Genomic DNA, 22,301 nt, shown 5'->3' with positions numbered 1-22,301 from the left:
CCGTCCCGTCCCGGCAGAGGCTCGAGGTTCAATCAAAACACCTTCGTGGATCCTGATGAGACGAAGAGGACAGAATAAAGTGGACATTAACTCAGATGAAACATGTGGTTATCTGTGACAGCTTCTTTGATATTAATTTTGGGGTTAATGTCTGCGAGCAGCACGTCGGTGAGTCATTTTGAACTTGTTGAAGCGTTTTAAACAGCTGTGACGTTCAGACTCTCTCGTGCTCACCTTTCGCACTTCCGGATGTTCGTCAGCGTCTCCTCTTCATTTCGTTGAAGGCTTTTCAACATTCAATATTTTATACAAGGCATATTTTATTTGAGCCGATAATACTGTGATAGTACGAGCAGTCAAAGCCAGAAGTGTCCATGTCACACTTCCAATTTTGTAGATTAAAGTCACGTGATTACAGAATCTTACACGTAAGCCTTCGTTGTTTATTTTAAACTTATTTTTTTTTTCTATTGTTGGCAACAACAATGTTGGTGAAAGCAGTGCCCAGTGCTACACATACAGTTTGTCATTTTAAATTTTACTCTACTAAAAGCGGCATGATCCAAAGTGTATCAAAAGTGTAAATACTCATTTATTGCTTTATACTCTACTGTGCTTTTAATCTATAAAATTGCAACATCTAATTGCTTAACCCTTTAGTCTCCAGGCTGAAATTGACAGAATTTTTCTATATGATTGATTATGTTAAGGTATATAACATGCTGATTTTCCCATAAAATGTTTAATGTCCTATCAAATATATATCTTCTAGATGCCTTCCTCTTTATTTTCTATCTACACTTTCCCCCAAAATTCAGCTTGACATATTTCATATCTTGAGAAAAAAATTGGAATTTCTACCAGAATTTAAAATGAAGGTCCGGGGTTTGATCGATGTTTGGGAGGATCAGTGTGGGTTTCTAATGCCTGAGGCTCTGGCATAACACTGATTATAACGTGGTTTCTGTATAAATTCTTAATCTGTAAATTAAACTCTGTGTTTAAGAAGAGGAGCATATTATGCTGTGAACTGTAGTGCAGTTGAAATGTACAGTAAAATACAGCAGGTTGGAGGTACATGTGCTTAAGAATAAGAATGTGGTTATTACCTTGTTGCTGTTCTGTTGGGTACAACATGATGGTTCAGACCACAATAAGACAACATGTCTCACTCATGAGACACATTGTTTATATCAAGGTTTCAGTGTGTTCAATATTTCTGGTTGTATTCGTTCATTACAAGTAATTAACTGATGGTAACATATGTTGACAAGCTGTTTTTCCCTGATGAGATGAATTATGTTGCTCTTTCTCTTGCATTTATTGCAAGAGCTGTGTTTTTGGAAGTTTTATTGACTTGCCAATAGGATAGAGTGATATTACCATTTCATGTTCTTTATTCGTCTGATCTCTTGAGTCACTCTGGCTTTGTCAGCAACAATGTACATTTGAGGCTGTTACACCTCAGAGGGACTTTGTAGCTTTGGCATGATTCATTCCTTTATTGCTGTCTTTAAGGAAAGTACCTTCACAAGCTTCCTTCACTTCTTGTATGTTTTTTTATGTCTCACAATGGGACAGGAAACAGCATTGTGGTCTTTAAATATCCTCATTCATTTTTCTCCCTGAAACTAGCTTTCTGCCCCTCTGGTGGACTTGGAAGGATCGGGATATGACCTGGACAGTTCCGGTTCTGGTTCAGGAGATGGGTCAGAACAGGGTAATTCTGAGTAACATGTTCAGTAACTATTCAGTGTTTATGATCCACTTTAGTATCTGTTGTTTGTGTTTAACATTTTTCTAAATGTACTCGTAACATATTTCATCTTCTCTAACTGCAGTCTCATCGGGTGTTATTCAGGACCAAGCCAACAGGAAAGATGGACACATTTTTGCAGCAGATGTAGGTGCACGAAACAAAAATGCTCCCCATGAATGGCATATGACTTGTTTTAATGAGTCTCACTATGTCTTCATCTCTTAGTGTGGGTGGCAGAGCAGGACAAAAGTAACTGTTCCTCTTTTGTTGTAGGGTTCCTCAGGCCTGATCTTTGACGGGACACACGAGCCTGCAGGAGACACCGGATCTGAATTTGTCATCCTGGCAAACAACAAGAGTTTCTTGGAGCACAAAGAACTCCTTGCAGGTACTTTGAAGTATGATATACTGAATTTGACAAAGCTGTAAACTGTGAATTTGTATTGTAATCACTCATTTGTGTTTATGTTTGCAGCTGTTATTGCAGGGGGAGGAACTGGAGTTGTAATTGCAGCTACACTGGCAGCAATATTAATCTACAAGTGGCAAAAAAAAGACAAGGACGGATACATTCCAGGGCAGCTGAAGGATTCAGATGAAGGTCATCACAACATGGAAGAAGTTGTTTAACTGTCTCCGCCTCTGAAGACTGTCATACATACCAACATTTGTTTTATATCTTCATGCTACTGGGCCAATTCCTGCACATGCAGCGAATGTAAATGAGTTCTTAGTTTCCTCGTGTTTTGTAGGAGGGAAGAGTTAATGATTTTCTTGCACTTAATGAATGTAGCTGTTGTAATTCATTGATAATTTATTCATATTTACGATAAAACATGAAGGAGTCTTTTCTTTAGTGACCTTTTAGTTGCCTATCTTTTTTTAATATTTGAAATGGCTTCATTGTATACAGAGTATAGTAGTAGCTAGCACTGAGGACACTGAGGTTATATTCTGTGAAGATCAGTTTACAAAAATAGTTTAAAAGAATAATGATCAGTGAATAAATTGATGTTTATTTTGACATTTATTTCTAGCTTCAATGGTGAAATTGACCCTGTGGTGTATATGATCTTAATTCACTTCAGTTTGTGGTTGAAAGATGAACAAAAATGCAATATTTGATTAATTACTTTGTTATATAATTATTTTAAAGTGGCAGCTGTCGTTGCTTAGTGCACACATTCTTGTAGCATTTACATTTGAAAAACTATACCTTTAGAGAAAGCAGGCAAAAAAAAAAACCACTTTATCCTTGAAGGACCTCTTTTGCACTGAACGCCCTTTCAATTATTTTGGCAGGTTTGACCTCCTCTCAGGACAGAAAATTATTTTCACTGATATTTTGACAACTCACAATGGGAAAGGCACAAATAATAACATTAATGCCCAAATAATTCCATCTTGATTTTTCCGTTTCCAGATGGCAGTTTTGTGTATGTTGACTCTGTCACACTATCATGGCTACTGGGACACTTGAAGAGATGAGAGCCATCGTTAATGTCGTTAGTAACGCCTCTGCCTTTCCTACAGGTCAAAATATCTGTACCATGTCTCATGTATTAAACTTTAACAAGTGTATTTGGATGTATCAAAGTTGCATCCAGGTCTAATGGCCTCCCTATTTCTAAAATACTGGCTATAGTCTTGATTATACAAAAAATATTTGGCCAACTGGGAAAGCTAAAAGTTATTCCCAATTACAGTAATCTTAATAATCCATGTGATATAAAATAGGGGGTACATAGTACATTGAATGTAAATGTCAATGATTGGGTAATGCCAGTTGCTGTAACACAACACATAATCTTGCCCACATATATGTGCATATATTTTTGTATTCCATAATTGTTCATCAAAGAGCTTTGTAACAACTTTAACCTGTATCTCATTTGTATATATCGACAGTAGCGTATATGCAGTCTGTTCATATTTGAATATGACAATGAGAGGGTATATATGTATTATATTACAAGGTGTGTGTGACAATATAATACAGTAAACTCATTTTATTAGTTGAAAGCCTCAAGTTTTAACACTTTAAGTGAGGGCTCAAGATGGGGTCACTTATGAAGATAATTGCTTTCTAATGTAGGAAATTTTAAGTGATTGCAGTAATCGTGGTATAATTTTCACAAATGAATTTGGCATTAATTTATTTGCGCAATTTATTCTTATCCTTCAGTTCCCCTTTGTGGCCCCAGGAGAGTTTAACGTATCATCAACAGATTATTTAATCGAGGAATGAACATTAGGGGAAATTCAAAGTCGATTGAAGCTGATTGGATTTAGCTTGCAATATCGTCACGGCTATTGGTTGAAACTCCTGTCACTCAGAGCCGCGGCCCCTCCCCTTCCGGCCGGTGTTTGTTTTTGTCCGCGGTGGGCGTTCCTCCGTCGTTCGCCGGATGAGGACGTCACACAGTTTTCTCTTCCACCATCAGCTCGTCCCGATGTTTCTCCCGACGCTCGTGGAGGACATGCATCATTTCAAACCCAGTCGAGACAGACTGTACACCACCAGGTGTTGCGGGTGCTGCCATGTCCGAACCGGGACCATCATCCTGGGAACCTGGTACATGGTGCGTAAGATGGCTCCGGAGCGGCTTGAAGCTAACGCTCGCTAGCGCTGCTCGTCGACCGTGTCGAGTCTGCTGAAGGAACAATTAGCGTGTTGAATTCTACTCGGACGACGTTCAACGTTTCTGAGAATGTTTAATGAAACGTGTCAGGAGACCAAACCTGAGCTGAGATTCATGTACGACTTAAACCGTCGTTGTTTGTCGAGTTACGGTTGACCCAGCGCTAGGTTAGCATTAGCCTGCTACCGCGTAGGGTTCCGCTATTAATGTCTGCAGTTACAAGTTTTTAGAGAATCTAATAAATATAAAACTTTCACAGATTAATAAATATAAAACTTGTACAGATTAATTGGGAGGATCCACATGTTTGAAGTCTGACATTAGTTTCATCGTTATGTTCCGATATTCGGTTTTGTTGTCAATTCAAAACAAGCTCGAGATGGAAGATTCCACGTTGACAACAAAGGTTCACGTGCTGCTGATAATCTGGGATTATTATAATAATGATGATAATCTGGGATTATTATAATAATGATGATAATCTGGGATCATTATAATAATGATGATAATCTGGGATCATTATAATAATGAGATGGTTCAAAGTCATTGATATTGAGGGGCTGTATTTTATTGGCCCACCGATAGTTGTCCTCTGACCGGTCCTCTGAATGGTCCTCTGACCGGTCCTCTGAATGGTCCTTTGAATGGTCCTCTGACCGGTCCTCTGAATGGTCCTCTGACCGGTCCTCTGAATGGTCCTCTGACCGGTCCTCTGAATGGTCCTTTGAATGGTCCTCTGACCGGTCCTCTGAATGGTCCTCTGAATGGTCCTCTGAATGGTCCTCTGACCGGTCTTCTGGCGGACAGCCGCTGAGTTGATCCTCTTCTCGTTCCTCCATCAACATGTTCCAGGTTTCGGTTCTAAAGTCGCTCCGTTTGTTTTCCAGCTGGATTTCAGAGACATTAAAGCATGCGAGTCCTCTGTTGGTCTGATCGGACCCTCTCAGTGAGTCCTCTTGGTCTGATCGGACCCTCTCAGCGAGTCCTCTGTTGGTCTGATCGGACCCTCTCAGCGAGTCCTCTTGGTCTGATCGGACCCTCTCAGTGAGTCCTCTTGGTCTGATCGGACCCTCTCAGCGAGTCCTCTGTTGGTCTGATCGGACCCTCTCAGCGAGTCCTCTGTTGGTCTGATCGGACCCTCTCAGCGAGTCCTCTTGGTCTGATCGGACCCTCTCAGTGAGTCCTCTTGGTCTGATCGGACCCTCTCAGTGAGTCCTCTGTTGGTCTGATCGGACCCTCTCAGCGAGTCCTCTTGGTCTGATCGGACCCTCTCAGTGAGTCCTCTTGGTCTGATCGGACCCTCTCAGTGAGTCCTCTGGTGGTCTGATCGGACCCTCTCAGTGAGTCCTCTGGTGGTCTGATCGGACCCTCTCAGTGAGTCCTCTGTTGGTCTGATCGGACCCTCTCAGTGAGTCCTCTTGGTCTGATCGGACCCTCTCAGTGAGTCCTCTGTTGGTCTGATCGGACCCTCTCAGTGAGTCCTCTTGGTCTGATCGGACCCTCTCAGCGAGTCCTCTGTTGGTCTGATCGGACCCTCTCAGCGAGTCCTCTGTTGGTCTGATCGGACCCTCTCAGTGAGTCCTCTTGGTCTGATCGGACCCTCTCAGTGAGTCCTCTGTTGGTCTGATCGGACCCTCTCAGTGAGTCCTCTGTTGGTCTGATCGGACCCTCTCAGCGAGTCCTCTGTTGGTCTGATCGGACCCTCTCAGCGAGTCCTCTTGGTCTGATCGGACCCTCTCAGTGAGTCCTCTTGGTCTGATCGGACCCTCTCAGCGAGTCCTCTGTTGGTCTGATCGGACCCTCTCAGCGAGTCCTCTGTTGGTCTGATCGGACCCTCTCAGCGAGTCCTCTTGGTCTGATCGGACCCTCTCAGTGAGTCCTCTTGGTCTGATCGGACCCTCTCAGTGAGTCCTCTGTTGGTCTGATCGGACCCTCTCAGCGAGTCCTCTTGGTCTGATCGGACCCTCTCAGTGAGTCCTCTTGGTCTGATCGGACCCTCTCAGTGAGTCCTCTGGTGGTCTGATCGGACCCTCTCAGTGAGTCCTCTGGTGGTCTGATCGGACCCTCTCAGTGAGTCCTCTGTTGGTCTGATCGGACCCTCTCAGTGAGTCCTCTTGGTCTGATCGGACCCTCTCAGTGAGTCCTCTGTTGGTCTGATCGGACCCTCTCAGTGAGTCCTCTTGGTCTGATCGGACCCTCTCAGCGAGTCCTCTTGGTCTGATCGGACCCTCTCAGCGAGTCCTCTTGGTCTGATCGGACCCTCTCAGCGAGTCCTCTTGGTCTGATCGGACCCTCTCAGTGAGTCCTCTTGGTCTGATCGGACCCTCTCAGTGAGTCCTCTGGTGGTCTGATCGGACCCTCTCAGACCTCTTGTGATAGAACAACCAGATAAACAGCTGCTGAAGTCTGCAAATAACTTTTTTTTTTTTTTTTTTTTTTTTTATTGATTAACCAACTGATTATTATTATTTTTTTAGATTAATAGATCAGCTGTTTGGCCTTTTAAAATGTCAGAAAATGGTGAAATGTGTTGACATTAACAATGACTTGAAACGATTACCAACAAAGTTCTGTCAATCAACTAAATGATTAATCAACTAATCATTGCAGCTCTATGAAAATGTTCACTGGTCAATTTCAGACAGGCTGGAAACGTAATGCGTCAGCCAATATAACATCTCCTTCAGTGTGTGTCAGGCTCAGGTTTATTTTAGAGGCTGAGCGGATTTAAACCAAAAACCTTCTTATTCAGCTCTTATAAGGTGTTTGCAAAATGGTAGCTATGATTGCTGCTAACGCTTAACGTTGCCTGGCGAAATAACTTCACATTTTTGCCATTTTGGGTTTAATTCTTTCACTTTGTGCTTGTTGCTTTGGTTTGAAGCCATGTGAAGGAGCAGTTATGAAAAAGCCTCAGTTACAGTATTGGCATTTTAACACCTTTAAGCCTTATTAGTTAGGTCTTAAGATAGATACTAAGAAAACAAACCAGACACCGTGCTGGAAGATGATGTCACAGCTTTAATAAGGCTGTGATGGTCATGCAGGTAAAGCTGATCTTCAGCTTCCTGTGCTTGTGCTGCTTTGAAGTTATGAGAGTGGTGAATGTTTTGCCCTCAGTTGTTTCTTGGCCTAAAGTAGATCCTCAGCTTGCAGTGTTTATAACCTCTTCACCTAAATAATCTGGATTGACACTCACCAGATCATTTAATCGTCTGCTTTCCCAAATCTGTACTTATTGACGTTGTTTGAATATAAACGTATAAACTGCTAAACACTAGCGCTCCGTTTTTGGCATAAGAGTTAAATCCTGCCTGCATGAACACACATTTTTGGCAGCAGTTGTAGTTTTGTGGTGTTAGGATTTGGCTGAATGCTAGATACGATGTTGACCTTGTTTTACAGCTTAATATACATTTTCTTTCTTTTATGCCATTCTGTATCTGCTCTGTTAATTTCACTTTAACTTTTCAGAAGTTATTTGCTTGTTTAAAGGGCCATTCCCATTCATATATGTTTATCAGTATATTATTATTGTTTGTTATTGTATTACAACCTTGTGATCTTTTTCCAAATTAAATTGTCTGTCTTTCATGTAACCAGTGGTTTGAGATTATTAGGATTTCCTCTCCAAAGTATAATTGTCCTATATATATATATTTCTTTCAACAATATGCTGTATCTTGTGAATGCAGTGCTTGAATGTGGGCGTGTCCTTGTGCCCTTGAATGGTTCTCCCTCACAGCTTCATTCCCACAACATGATAAAGTAACCATGTCAAAAAAAAAAAGAAAAAAGGGGGTGATAAATTGCTCTGTAATGTTGCCTATATTTCAGTCTCTGCAAGTTGAATTTCATGAAATACTGACCAAGTGAAATCAACGCCTGCCTGGAAAGTAGGAACTTAATCTTAAATGTATTCCAAAAATGGTTGCTAATAATGTGAAAGCACACAGTAACTGAATGTTCCAGGACTATTGTAGTAACGTAGTTTTTAAAAAGCTTCTTCTTTTGTTTTGCTTCTCTCAGGTGGTCAACCTGTTGATGGGCATCCTGCTGACTGTAGCTGTGACCCACCCAGAGAACGTGCCCACCATTGACTTGCAGTATGAGGTCATTGACCACTACTTCGCCTCCGACAGGATGTCTGGTAAGCAGCAAAATCTACACGAGAATCATTTCATCATAAAAACTAAACTGATCTGATTTATAATCAGTTAATTACATGTTTACACATTCAGTAACGGTGGGTCTTTGTGTCCTTTAATGATAGCAACTTGGCCAAAGTGACATCAGTGGAAAAATATTCACTGCGTTGGATTAAGAAGTTTATCCCTGCCTTTCCGGTTTAGGGCTTTATAGCCACCCATGTGCAGCTGTTATTCTGTGGTTGATCATGTGATTCATTTTCCACTGGGAGATCAGCTGACTGCAAAACAAAACAACTCATGGGGAGAACAGAACGCTGTTGAAGTTGTTTACTTCCTGTCTTAAATGTAGTTTGTGGTGTGGCGCCAGTGATGTCGTTCCTTTTGTATTTCCTCAAATATTTATGTTTGTCCAAGGTGTTTGTACGGGTGTGTGCTGGGTCAGGGCTGGCATGACTACCAGAGTGTGTTTTTCTGTCTAGCTGGCTGTTGTTTTGTTGGTTGGCTTGGTAAAGGCCTCTTCATTTTCTAAAACAGTGACTCAGCGGGAGAGCAGGGGAAATGAAACGACCTTCCCACCGTCGGCTCCTGCCAGCACACAGAGGGCAGGGACAATGTTAACATTCAGGCTGGTTGAGTTGTCATTACTCCTGACTGTTCGTGCTGCTTCTTCAATCTGCACTCGTTTCATTCCACAATCCAGGCCAGGTTTAAAAGTTACGTAACAGGTAGAAAGAACATATGGAAATGATCCCAGGCTTTTAGTTTGGATTAAGCCGAGCATTCGTCTTTGAAGATCCCCATCAGACGTCTTTAAAATATGCAGCTTTTTTTCTCTTCTTAAAAATCCTGAATCTGGGAATATGCATTTATTTTTTTCATTTGAAAAAGTTTATGAGCTTTAGTTCGGGTTTAGGTTTTCACACCTCATCTGTCTAAAGCTGCCTGTTAGATGAGGACTGGCTTCCAAAGTACTGGTGATGTCACAAATCCTTCTTTCTGCATATTCAGCAGAAGAATTTAAAGACCTCACAAGGGGCTTTAGGAAACTGACTGTAAAAGAAAAAGGTTTATTCTCTACATTTTCTGACATTTTATTGACCAAATTATTAATTAATGAATAGAGAAAATGATCAGCAATCATCAATTGATAATGACAATAATTGTTAGTTGCAGCTATAAGTAATCATTAATAGTAATATAAATGGAAGGGAATGTATGAAGTCTTTGAACAAAACACCCTTTGCCCATTAAAATCCTGAGACTAAATACACTGCAAGACGTCGCCGTTACAAGAAACAGAACTCTTTTGACCTGAAAAAAAAAAAGATCAATAAGTTTTGAAATTTACACGCGCAAAAAAAATGGCATGTCATCAACTCCAATGTGTAGGCTGTTTTTTGTTTTTTTTTCTCGCCTCCTGAGAGATTCTTATTTCGACACACGTTGTTCTGCCAGAGCTCCTGAATAACAAAAGAATTTGTGTGGACCGCATTGCTGCAGCAGATCTCTCACAAGCTTCTCCAGTGCAACAGGCAGAATAGTTGAGGAGGCGAGAGGCTGAGTGACGGAGAGAAAAGAGGATATGAAAGGCAGACCTTTTACTTATCTCGGACTGAGTTTCATTGTGTATTTAGCAACACCGAAGGGGAGAGGCTTAATGCTCCCCACAGCTGGCCTTTAAAACGGAGTTAGCTGGAGGCACTGTATGCAAATCAAGCTGCCTCAAAGAGCACAGGCAAATACCCATTCATCCACACTCACTACACATTTACACTTAAGGCCAAAGCTGTATTTAAGTTTTGAATCTTTGTCTGTATTTAGTCTTGTGTATGTCCTCTCACTTTCTCCCCTACAGAAAATGCCTGTGTTGGATTTGCCATCTCTCTCTTGATGCTCACTATCAGCGCCATGATGGTGTATGGAGCCATTACTGTAAGTGTGCACTCTGGATATGATGCCTTTTTTTTTTTAATTCTCTTTGACAGCCTGCACTATATTTAAATCGTGGTTTCTTATGCAAATGTGTAATCCCAAAATATACATGCTTGAAAGAAGCTTTCAGGTATAATAATAGCACCAGAGCTAAAAGGTAAGAAAGTCATAAGAAGAAATACCAAAGCAGCCTCCCTGTCTTTTTTGAACTCTTGCACGTTTTACCTGGATGTGGGACTGTAGCACCCTGTGCTGTGATCTCACTGCCTGTCATCTTCACCTCACAGGCCTGCCTGATGGCATCAAGACTTACAGGTTTGATAGACTTTTGATGTGGACCTGCATTAAGCTGCTAGTTGGGATGACTGCACAGTTCAAGTATGACGCATATCTGCAGACTGGGAGCACTGAGCATGCAGAAAGTCTGTGCACGAGTTATACTTTAGCTGTGCAAGTACACACTCCCAGACAAATGTAGCAGATACCCCTTTACCAGTGTAGTGTGGCAGGGGCTCCCTTCATATACCCCCTTTGAGCAATGATCATAATATACAAAACATATTTGCAACATAACGTAGGAATGGACTGAAGTAGATTTTAGTTAAAGCCGGAGTAAACTGTGCTGTTGGTAGAAAGAACAGTGAGAATGCCCGTAGAGTTTCTTGTGACCCAGTAGGAGGACCACTTCGCTGATCTTAAACCATCTCTGAGTACTTGTCATATTAATACAAGCTGATATACTCAGTTATAATGTCAGCCGTCACCAAAGGCTCTTTTCATTTCCCCCAAATCACACCTGATGTTACAACCTGAGCAGGAGGACAAATATTTTAAATCCCAGAACCATGAAAAACAAGGTTAGAATTTGATACTGTTTTTCTTGCTGTTCAGGATCTGAGTGCACCCTCAGCTGTGGGATTTGTAGATGGTCATGAAACCTATCTTCATGTAGGAATGTTAATCTTACACTTGTGTCAGAAGATAAGGTTTAAAGAGGCATTGTGGTCCTTCCAAAATAAAAAATAAAAATCTGCCCAAAGGAGTAATTTGTCTTCATCTGTTTCCATCTTCCTCAGCACCGTGATGGCTGGCTCATCCCGTTTTTCTGCTACCAGTTGTTTGACTTTGCTCTGAGCTGCCTGGTTGCCATCAGTTCTCTCACCTACCTGCCGAGGATCAGGGACTACCTGGACCAGCTGGTCAGTCCCAACAGTGCAAAGTCTGACCCTGTTTGTTGATGTGATCTCAGTCAGACCGCATCCCTCGCATGTTTATTTCACCACAGAGACTCTTGACGACACTTTATTCTGGCTGTGTTTGAAATCAGCCCTTTGTTCACTTATTCATTACAAGCAATAAATAGTTCACTTATTCATTATAGACAATAAATAGTTCACTTATTCATTACAAGCAATAAATAGTTCACTTATTCATTATAGACAATAAATAGTTCACTTATTCATTATAGACAATAAATAGTTCACTTATTCATTATAGACAATAAATAATTCACTCATTCATTATAGGCAATAAATAGTTTGTCATTAGAGAGTGGTAGATTGAGATTTTGACATGAATCATTTTGCACAATTACTGACAGATGCTCGTTGTATTTTTACATCCTCAAAATGGAGCACATTGCATTGTGGGATTGATAGCAGGAAGGACTGTACTTTTAGGTTTTGTTGTGGAATTTTTCAGGAAACCATGAAACCATGAAGTGGATAAATTTTGACTTGAAATTCAAACACTAGAATAAAACAACAGACAGTAAATGTAGTGCACTATATAGGGCCGTTTTAATTTGATTGGTGTTTATTTAAAAGACTTACTCTATTTTTACCACAAGTCTTATTTGGCTTTAGATATTTTTTTTTTAAAGTGTCCTCTTTCAAGATCATATTGTTGGAATTTTAGAGTATTATTCCACATTAACAGAAATTGAGAAGAAAAATGTTTAAAAAGCAAATGAGCTCCTGACTATTCTGCTATCAAGAAATCCCTTAAAAATAATTAAGAAAGAGGCGGGTGGTAAACTACACTGTGTTCATAGCAAATTGTATTTTTCAATCAATGTTTTTTTTTAATCAAGAAGAAATCCTTTAGATGCAACATCAGCTCACAGTCTCAGTGGAGATCATTAAGGTTCAGGGTTTTTTTCTTCTCGTATTGATTAGATGGAACCGACAGTGACGCGAGCTTAATGAGCATTAAAAAGCTTCGTGGAGTATCCAACATTGTTTGCTCTTTTCTTCCTCAGCCGGATTTCCCGTACAAGGATAACCTCCTCTCTCTGAACTCCAGCTGCCTGCTGCTCTTTGTCTTGGTCTTCTTCGCCTTCCTCATCATCCTCAAGGTGGTACTATAACTTATTCATAGCCAAACATGGTTTATTTAGTGTGTTTGTTCATTTGTTCCAGGCCCTTCATCGTGCCTTCAAACCGCTCTGATGTAAAAATGTAGTTTGATAGAGTTTATTATTATTCTGAAGATTCTCATTATTTTGAGACATGTGCTTATTGACCAAAATGTTCGATGATGCAGGGCCAAGATTTCCTTACTTTAGCTTAATACACAGATCTGTCAGACTGTATCAACTGTAAATGTACAAACATGTTTTTTTTTGGTGGTTTTTTTTCCAGGCTTACTTGATCAACTGCGTGTGGAACTGCTACAAGTACATCAACAACAGGAACATGCCAGAGATTGCTGTCTACCCCGCCTTTGAGACTCCTCCCCAGGTACGCCAGCCACCTTACTCTCACGAACAGGAAGTACCAGCACAAAGACACACCAGCACTGCGTCTCAAATCACATACTGATGTACTAACACTCACCATTTTGGGAGCCTGAGTGCATTCACACGGTCAAATATGGAAACATGCAGTTCACTTTCAGATACCAGCATGGTGGACTCCAAACGGTCCACAGACTGAGTGTGAAACGATGGACACTTTTCACCCTTTAGTGGTTGCTTATATGGCTTCGTAGCAGAAAGAGAGGGACCAGAGTTGCAGTATTTTTAGCAATGCTAGTTGTACCCGTCCACACAACAGTGTTCACAAAGTACCACTCTACTGTTGTTGGACAGAAGCCATCAGTGTGTTTATTTTGCATCTGAAACAGAGCTTGAAAACAAATTCATTTCTGGGTTAAAATAAGCCAACAGGAACGTTGGCGGGTGATGCATTCAAAGGTTGTGGTATTTTTGGATGGATGGCAGATTGGAGATAACACTGCCCAGTGGAAATTCACGCACTACAGAAATAAGTCTAATAAGCATGTAAGAGTACCACATGGGAGTGTACTGAGGGAAGTACGTCATGTGAAGAGCAGCTCAGCACCGCAAGGTGGGGAGTATGTAATGCTGAAGTGAAGCCAGCAGGCGGCACACCGTCCTCACACTCAAGGTCTGACGGGCTGAGAGCATAACCTGTGCATAAAGTCGGCCTTCCAGCAAATAATAGTTCAACATGTCAGGAAAGAAACGTTTGTGATTTGTTAAGAATTATAATACACAAGTTGAGGTTCATTGTTTCCATCATTTATGAAAGAAGTCTGAATGCCTCAAAAAAAGATGTTTAATTGTTGCAAGAGTACAAACTTTATCACCGTTCACACTGAACTAAATTCTCTAATGATGAAATAAATTCAGAATTAGGATTAAAACAAACCCTTTTTATTATCAGTTAAATTGTATGTTATTGTCTCAATTAATAGTTTGGAAATGTATCTTGTTTTTCAAAACCCAAAGCTCGTCAGGGCGGGAAACCCTTGAAGACAAAAACAGCAACAAACATTCACATTTTAGAAACTAAAACCATTTTTTTTTCTGTATTTTTGCTTCAAAATGAAATCTCATCTCTAATTAAGTTTCAGAATAATTTCCGATTAATTTCGTTTCAGTTGACGAACTGTTTCAGCTCTGCTCAAAATATGCCCAGATTAATAAGGTGCAAATGAGTCCTTCCTCGGTATCACATCTAAAAAGCTAAATATTTGTATCAGTTTATAGCAACAGAACATGACTGAATCCAGAACCTTTTGCTCAGAAGCATTACTGTTTATTATGAAGAGCCTGCTCGGTGTTTTTCTGTCCAGTGAACCAACCTCCTGTTTTTTTATTTTTGTTCCCTCTTCTCCAGTACATCCTGCCCACTTACGAGATGGCAATGAAGATGCCAGAGAAGGAACCACCTCCCCCTTACATGCCGGCCTAAGCACCAGTCCTGTTGCCAAAACACACACACACACACACACACACACACACACACACACACACACACACACACACACACACACACACACACACACACAGCCATCATATGCATTCCTACATTCCCTCAGTAACCCTTTCCGATCACCATTACACCCCCCCCCCCCCCGACTTACTGTGTATGTGTATGGCCACCGAAGATGTTTGGTTCAACCTTCCCGCTGTGTTTCTACAGAGTGTATATAGAGTGTCATGGAGATATGAAAGGAAAAAGAGGAAATTGAAAATGTGTGTGAAAATGACTGAATAAATGAAGTGTTTTAAAAGCGACAGAAGAAACCGTTCCCCGCCACCACCCTCCTCTTGCCTTTTTTATGTCTTAGTAAAAGGGATATATGTGAAAATTAAATTGCTTGAGATGCTCTCATCAATCCAGCACCATCCCATCAATAGATTGATATATGAAGTGTAAAAAAACAACCAAATAGGACAATCCACTTATTATAGCTCTTATTGTTGAATTGTGTTGCCGTTTTCCCCTAATTATCAAGCCTTAGACTATTCCATCTCAAATCTTGAATGGAGTCTGTAGCACATTTTTTTGTTTGTTATTTATTTAGCTTTGCTGTGGTTTGGTACCCCCACCCCCCCTCAGACACCACCACTACCACCACTCTCTGCTGCCCCGATGTGTTAGCAAAGCTAGTGAATCGTTGTCCAGCTGAGACGGTGAGAGAGCGAGCAGAGGGCTCTGATGATGGGTCTCTCTCTCTCTGCTCCTGTCTCACCTGACATCTGGAGCAAACAGCTGGTCTTGTGAACATTAGTTGTTGCATGCTTATCAACACCCCTTCCTCCCATTGCTTTACTGGTAATATGATTTTATCCTATAGTGGAAATACATTTGACTTCAATAAACGATTCAGAACAATAATATATTCTTCTGACTCTTTTGTTCATGTCAGATATGCTGGATGGAAACCAACAGAGATGAATAGCAAAGGGCTGTTGATAGAAGTCTTAAACGATCTCACCTCTGGACTCTTGTCTTAAATTAACATTATGAGTAACGATTGAGTTGGCACCGTTTTAACTGAAAATTAACAAACTTTTCCTTTTTCTTGGTGCTTTACAGTTTTTATCTGTGTAGGCTGTAAAGTATCTGCTGTGGATGCTAAACAGGCCCCGAGGTGAGATTGTTGTTTTGCAGGTGCTATTTTCAAGGTCAGAAATAAATATCTTATAATTTCATTCAGTATCGTGAAGGAGTTGGCTGCCAAGTACTTTCAACATAAGTACGAGTGGCTTTGTGTGTAGTATATACTTCACATCCTCTCAACAGAGGGAAATCGTGTACTCTCTACTCTACGTTTATTTCAGTTTAAGTTACTTTTCAGATGAAGATTGGACACAATGGAAAACATTTTAAGATACAAAGATGAAACCTGTGGTTTAGACCGAAGGGGAGCCGGTCGTTTCAGAGACCCTCCTCTACATACCTTAGTTTACGGTGCCCTGAAGGTCCCGGCCCACCTCGGGGTTGGCCAGACAGTTTGACATGTTTCACTGACACCTCCTCATACGTGGAGGCGGTCTGACCCCCGCAGGGCTGAGCAGGATCCTGGTCCTCGGAGACGGAGAAGTCAGACCTCCAGGAGACTGCAGGCTGCTACGATGAGCTCTTTTCTCCGGAGCCTGCTGTCCTGCGCTGCGCTGCTGCTGTCGGATGTGTTGGCCACATACCACCTCGGCGCAGCGGACCCTCAGCTGATAGCCGCACAGAGTTATGCTCAAAGCAGAAATGATGGCCGACCGCCGATCAGGACTCTCAATCCAGCAAGTAAGTTCTCTAAAATATGTATATTAATTTTTCTGAAATATAGTTTTAGTTCTGTAGTAGTTTCTGTGTGAAAACACCAGTGGCGGGAAAGTTTTCAGGCACTTCTACTCAAGCCTATTTTATCATTTGCATTTTATGCTGCTTTTTACTTGCTTGCAGAGAAAAATATATTGTGCTTTTCACAGCCCTAGTTTTATTTCACAGCCCTAGTTTTATTTTACAGCCCTAGTTTTTACAATATGATAAGCATATACAATTATTTTCATATATACAAGTGTTTCCCCAACATCTGGGATAAACTGTGTTTGGGGCCCCCTATCTCTTTTCAGATGTTAGCTTTAACAAAGAAGCAAATTAGCAATTGTTTCACCAAAATATATAGATATTAAAATTGAGAACAGGCCAAGAAAAGAAATACCCTTCAGATGAATTTGTTGACCCTTTGGAGGGTCCCCGACCCCTTTGTTATCGTCCACCACTGCCTTATAGCTACAGTAGCTTTTTATTTTAATGTCTTGACACCAACTTTGATTTGTTCACATTAAATAAAGATTATGCGACTTGTTTGTAATTGAACTCATTCATTTTAAGAGAAAATATCAAAGTCTATAGCGAGTATAGATATTCTAGAATGATTTATTCAAACAATAAGATTAAAAGTGTTCTCAAACACAGCTGGCATGAAATCTAAAACTTTGGCTGGGAGGTTTCACAAGCACGTTACAGTTCGATCCGAGCTTGTTTGAAACACCTCAGTTGGCTGAAGAAAAAAACAAACACTCATGCTTCAACTAATCATTTGTGCTGCTAAGAAAACAAAAGTGTCAACAATGTCAACTTACACTACTTTCCTGTTACCTTCAATCAACCTACTAATGTTCTCCATCACTTTTCCTTTCTGGTGGTCCTGTAGTTCACAGAAGTGATTACACGTATAGAGGAGGGTATCACCACCACTACCAGCCACCAAGGATCCCTCCACTGGGAGTGTATCGACCTATTCCTCTGTCTCCACCAGTGACCTACCACAGACCCTCCGTCCCCGTGCCGCCCTATCACCACAGGTTCAACGGCCCAGTGGCACCACACATGCATCACGTGTACAAAGGTCTGTCTCCACCAGTAGCTCACCATCCACATTACAGAGTCAAAGGCCCCCCGTTCCCTCACAAACTGAAAGGTCCATGCCCAACAAAGTCATACCCAACAGTACCGACAACACCTGCGGTACGCCACCCCACCGTCTTTGCAACTCTACCAAAGCCAACGGTGCTGCCAACGCTGCCAGCAACTACAGCGGCCCCGGCGACAACCACCATGCCAGTGCTGGTGACCGCTGTGCTGCCGGTGGAGACCACGGCTCCTGTGACGCTACCGGTCAGTACCCAAAGCGGCTTCATCACCACCATCAGTCCTGTGGAGACAGGTAGAATATTACCAGTCGGGTTTGTTTTGCAACCCAACCAATGCTCCTCAATGCTTTCCAGGTCAGATCTTTCTGTTTAGATATAAATGAATGAATAGGTCAAAACTTCAGGAAATACACACATTCTTCTTGTTGCTGAGAGTGAGGTGAGAAGATTAGTACCACTCTCATGCACGTAAGGTGGTCAGCTAATGAGAGGACCACTATGCAAACATGCATTTAGAAAAATTATACAGAACTGAAACTTACCTCAAATTTTACAAAACAAAATGAAAAAGCATTCAGGATCTGACACCAAACTACAGAAATATAGTTCAGTATATGTGCATGCGATTGGACAGACGAGGGTCCTAACACTGTCTCCATGTTTAGGTGTGATGTCACTTTTCACCTGTTGGGCATCAAGCATCCTTTTCATTCAGGGAAATGAGATGAAAGGATATTGGCACGTCTCTGAAGGACTGTTGAAACTCTGAAATGATGCAGTATGTTACATACAGTATCATTTTAGTAGAACCACAACCTTTTATTTATGTTACCTCTGCAGTGATGCACAACAGGTTCATTTTGTTCCCGTGGGAACATGTGTTGTGCATTTCAAAGTATTCTATGCTCTGCTTTGGATGATTAACTGTTTTACTGTCACTGTGGAAGCACAAACAACAAGCTGAAATGTTTCTGTGTGATTCATGAACTGAGTTTTTAGTGTTAAATGGACTTAATCCTGCCATGGTTTGGTTGATCACCAGAGACAGACTCTCAGTGCAGGAGCCGTACCCTGGACCTGGTCTTCATCATTGACAGCTCTCGCAGCGTGCGTCCTGGTGAGTTTGAGAAAGTCAAAATATTCCTGGCCAACATGGTCAACACGCTCGACGTGGGCTCGGACGCCACCAGAGTGGCAGTGGTCAACTACGCCAGCACCGTCAAGATCGAGTTCCTGCTCAAAGACCACTTCAACAAACCCGACATGAAGAAGGCCATCTCCCGCATAGGGCCACTGGCGGCTGGAACCATGACCGGCCTCGCCATCAAGACGGCAGTGAACGAAGCCTTCACCGAGCCGTCCGGAGCCCGGCCTCGCTCCAGGAAGATCTCCAAGGTGGCCATCATCGTGACAGACGGGAGACCTCAAGACCAGGTGGAGGCCGTGTCTGCTGCAGCCCGGGCCTCGGGCATCAAGATCTACGCCGTCGGGGTGGACCGGGCCGACATGCGCTCCCTGCAGCAGATGGCCAGCATCCCTCTGGAGGACCACGTCTTCTACGTGGAGACCTACGGCGTTATCGAGAAGCTCACCTCCAAGTTCAGGGAGACCCTGTGCGGTAGGACAAAGACGGCCTGCGAGACCTTTTCCCACCGTTAACTCGGGTTCTAGTTCCTCAGTAAGGGGCACCTACAGTCTACAGGGGGGTTGTTGCAGAATGTGGAACCGCCACAGTGTTATTGGTGAAACAAACTCTGAAATGATGAGAACAAATTACCAGGGCAGAGGCTCTCAACCCCACATGGACTGCAGGTGTCGGCACTAGAACCTGCTTGTAGTTGCCAAACCCGTGTAAAGTTTTGGGGCCACGCAGCCTTAAACTTTCAGCTTCTTTTTCTTAAAAGCAAAACATATATACGGGATTTATTTGTAATTTGTTTGGCAATCAAAGCATCCACATGCTTTCATTGTGTCTCCTTAAAGTAATTTAAATGTACAGTGAAACCTCATTTTTTTTTAAATTTTTTTAAACAAAGGAGAAGAACATGAAATGTCTGCAAGCAGATCAAACATTAGAAGCAAACATTTGCCAAATGGAAAGGCTACAGCCTTCAACGACTTTCATTTATTGACAGATTTTAAAGTTAGAAGTTTAGACCGCTGAGGCTTTGCTGTAAACTTGATTTGTTTTTCTGTGTTGATGTTTGTCTTTGTCCCCTCATTTACAAAGTCATGTGTCCATGTACTGTAACTGTCATAACTCTTGTACTTCAGGGTTCTGTGATTTTACCTGTGTTGTCCAACACAGCAAATGACCTTTGCTGAGATGTGGTGAATGTGTTTGAAAGGGCAGAGTTTTCCACCACACACGGTATATCACTGATATCACTTTTTTTGAACTCACACAAGCAGAAAAAATATCTCAAGTGAAAACCAGCAACATGTGTAGTAAAATAGAGTATTTTGACTCTTTTTGTCAGCTTATATCCTCCATCAGCTAGTCTAGTGCATTTTTGCAACCTTACCAAACAAGCTACCTGCCTCCTCTACTGTATCCTAGCACATGACACTGTACCCATGCTGCCATCTTGACAGCGGCATCCCTTAATCCCGGCTCATCCTGTAGGTCTGGACCCCTGTGCCATGGGACATGACTGCGAACACATTTGTGTCAACAGCAACGCCTCCTTTTACTGCAAGTGCCAGAATGGTTATATCTTGAATGCGGACCAGAAAACATGTTCCCTGAAACGTAAGAACATACTGTGGGGATTCCTGCAGCCTTTTTTTGCTGTGATGCTATTGCTGCTCAAGAGCTAAATATATATAAATATATGTGCAGAAGATTTTTGTCTTCTAAACAGGGCTTCACAACATCACAACCAACTGTGGCATAACTGCTGACTTCATAATTTACAGTTGATTGTAGAATTTGTTGGACAATTATCGGGTAATATTATAGAACGTATAATCTGTGGTAAAATGACCATGACAAATTCATCTTTTATCTCTACAGTTTGGACTTTTTAACCTGCTGTGAAATTGAGCTTTGGTTTGTTCTTGAACGGCAGCCTAGTCAGAAGAAAGTAGTGTGGGTGGTTTTCTGTGTGCCTTCTTTTTTTTTCCCACTCTCGACATGAGCTGTCACGCTGATGTGAAATTTGCTTTCTCCCGCGAAGAGGTGAAGGTGGAGGATCCCTGTAAATGTGAAGCCAGACTGACTTTCCACAAGCAAACGCAGGCAGCCATCCAGCAGCTCACAGCCAAGCATATCCTTTCTGTTGTTTCAGATGGAAGACAGTTTATTATAAACCGTCTCTGCAGCTCATTTCACTGAGCTGACAGGTGCTTATCTCTGACTGCTGTTACTGGTATTGGGATGTAATTCAGCCGTGTGTGTTTCTCCTTCCCTTTTCATCATTGTTCTACTGTCATGTGTGTTCCCTTGACTGATCAAACTGGCCGACGTGTCTGGGAGAATGGAGCGTCTGGAGAACACGGTGGGCCGAGCATAAAGCTTTGCACACCAGTAAGTGTTGACAGCTTTTATTCATTTTTTTTCCTGAATGATTGGTAGTAAAAGCTTCCCTTTCACTGCACACTGTTTGACCGGCTGTTTATTTGCTTTCTGTACAGGCAGGGGATCAGTTCACTTCCAGTCAGAGCCACGGACGACTTCATCATGGACATGCGCTTCCTGTCATCCGCCCTCCTGTAAACTACTGAAAAGATTTCAACCACAGATTAAGTGAAGCTGTGATTCATAAACTAAAACTCCTCAGGTTACTGACTGACTCAGCATAAATATCTGCAATTAAACTTTTATAATTCATAATTTTTTTTTATAAATTCTAAATGCAGCATGACCTGTTCTTTTTGAAACTGCTGCAGATGCAACGTAGATACCTAAGATGTGCTTGTATATTCTCCTGTGCATGAATATGAATTGTTTGCGTCCTTTTTGTACAAAGATGGATGTTGTATATAGTTGGTTTTTCATGGTAAAATGTCTTACTGGATTTACTTCAATTAGTAATTAGAATGAATGTGAAAAAGAATATGCTCTAGATCACCCACCCAGTAAATGTTTTGGCATTAAGTATTTTTATATATTTTATTGATAGTAACCTTTCGGTTACTGGGTTTTGAACCCTCATGGTTGAAATGCACTTATTGTAAGTCGCTTTGGATAAAAGCGTCAGATAAATGAAATGTAATGTAATAATGTAATGTTAAAACTTTTAGATCGTCCAATTTTGTATTATATGTTAAAGATGGTAAATGTTCATCCTATGTATCTCTGAATATTATAAGAGGACATAACATTTGCTCGGATCTATAAATGTAATAAAGATGTAAAATGAGACAATAAAATAATTACAGAGAAGTTTGTTATTGTATTTTTATTTAGAGACTAATACTGACAGGATAACGTCAACATCAAACGTTTAAAGCTAATCTGGTGGTATTGAACAGTGAGGATCATATCGGATCACATTAAAAACTAAAAGTGGAGTACATGTATTCATAGTCAGGTGGAATCAGTTTTATTTATATAGCACATTTAAATGCAACACATCAAAGTGCTGTACAACATCAAACACAATCAAAACAATCAGATAGACTTG

The 22,301-nt window shown here is 41.4% G+C and overlaps 3 protein-coding genes across 3 annotated transcripts; all 3 read left to right on the top strand.

Moving 5' to 3' along the window:
* Positions 1-32: 32 nt before the first annotated feature.
* Positions 33-3,633, top strand: LOC138203690 (syndecan-2-B-like). Its single transcript, XM_069158705.1, has 5 exons — positions 33-168; positions 1,636-1,720; positions 1,842-1,903; positions 2,033-2,147; positions 2,235-3,633. Exons 1-5 carry the CDS (start codon positions 103-105, stop codon positions 2,387-2,389), a joined length of 483 nt encoding a protein of 160 aa, XP_069014806.1. The 5' UTR covers positions 33-102; the 3' UTR covers positions 2,390-3,633.
* A 519-nt stretch (positions 3,634-4,152) lies between these two features.
* laptm4a (lysosomal protein transmembrane 4 alpha) lies at positions 4,153-15,634 on the top strand. Its single transcript, XM_069158076.1, has 7 exons — positions 4,153-4,341; positions 8,431-8,551; positions 10,408-10,484; positions 11,561-11,683; positions 12,745-12,840; positions 13,127-13,225; positions 14,630-15,634. The coding sequence occupies exons 1-7, from the start codon at positions 4,168-4,170 to the stop codon at positions 14,702-14,704; spliced, it is 765 nt and encodes a 254-aa protein (XP_069014177.1). The 5' UTR covers positions 4,153-4,167; the 3' UTR covers positions 14,705-15,634.
* Positions 15,635-16,374: 740 nt separating this feature from the next.
* matn3a (matrilin 3a) lies at positions 16,375-21,980 on the top strand. The gene is made up of 6 exons (XM_069158704.1): positions 16,375-16,540; positions 18,716-19,291; positions 20,300-20,425; positions 20,853-20,942; positions 21,133-21,202; positions 21,310-21,980. The coding sequence occupies exons 1-5, from the start codon at positions 16,375-16,377 to the stop codon at positions 21,186-21,188; spliced, it is 1,014 nt and encodes a 337-aa protein (XP_069014805.1). The 3' UTR covers positions 21,189-21,202; positions 21,310-21,980.
* Positions 21,981-22,301: the final 321 nt, after the last annotated feature.

The sequence above is a fragment of the Embiotoca jacksoni genome, unplaced genomic scaffold, assembly GCF_022577435.1.
Source record: "Embiotoca jacksoni isolate LCO1_2020_lvr unplaced genomic scaffold, fEmbJac1.0.p SCAF_23, whole genome shotgun sequence".
NCBI classification, from domain to species: domain Eukaryota; kingdom Metazoa; phylum Chordata; class Actinopteri; family Embiotocidae; genus Embiotoca; species Embiotoca jacksoni.
This window is presented reverse-complemented; position numbering and strand designations above follow the sequence as displayed.

Coding starts and splice junctions, on each gene's coding strand:
- laptm4a (XM_069158076.1), top strand. CDS start 4,168: ATGAGGACGTCACACAGTTTTCTCTTCCACCATCAGCTCGTCCCGATG. Junction 8,552..10,407: donor CGCCTCCGACAGGATGTCTG/GTAAGCAGCAAA, acceptor TCTCCCCTACAG/AAAATGCCTGTGTTGGATTT. Junction 12,841..13,126: donor CCTTCCTCATCATCCTCAAG/GTGGTACTATAA, acceptor TTTTTTTTCCAG/GCTTACTTGATCAACTGCGT.
- LOC138203690 (XM_069158705.1), top strand. CDS start 103: ATGTGGTTATCTGTGACAGCTTCTTTGATATTAATTTTGGGGTTAATG. Junction 1,904..2,032: donor GACACATTTTTGCAGCAGAT/GTAGGTGCACGA, acceptor CTTTTGTTGTAG/GGTTCCTCAGGCCTGATCTT. Junction 2,148..2,234: donor GCACAAAGAACTCCTTGCAG/GTACTTTGAAGT, acceptor TTATGTTTGCAG/CTGTTATTGCAGGGGGAGGA.
- matn3a (XM_069158704.1), top strand. CDS start 16,375: ATGAGCTCTTTTCTCCGGAGCCTGCTGTCCTGCGCTGCGCTGCTGCTG. Junction 20,426..20,852: donor GAAAACATGTTCCCTGAAAC/GTAAGAACATAC, acceptor TCTCCCGCGAAG/AGGTGAAGGTGGAGGATCCC. Junction 20,943..21,132: donor CCAGCAGCTCACAGCCAAGC/ATATCCTTTCTG, acceptor GACTGATCAAAC/TGGCCGACGTGTCTGGGAGA.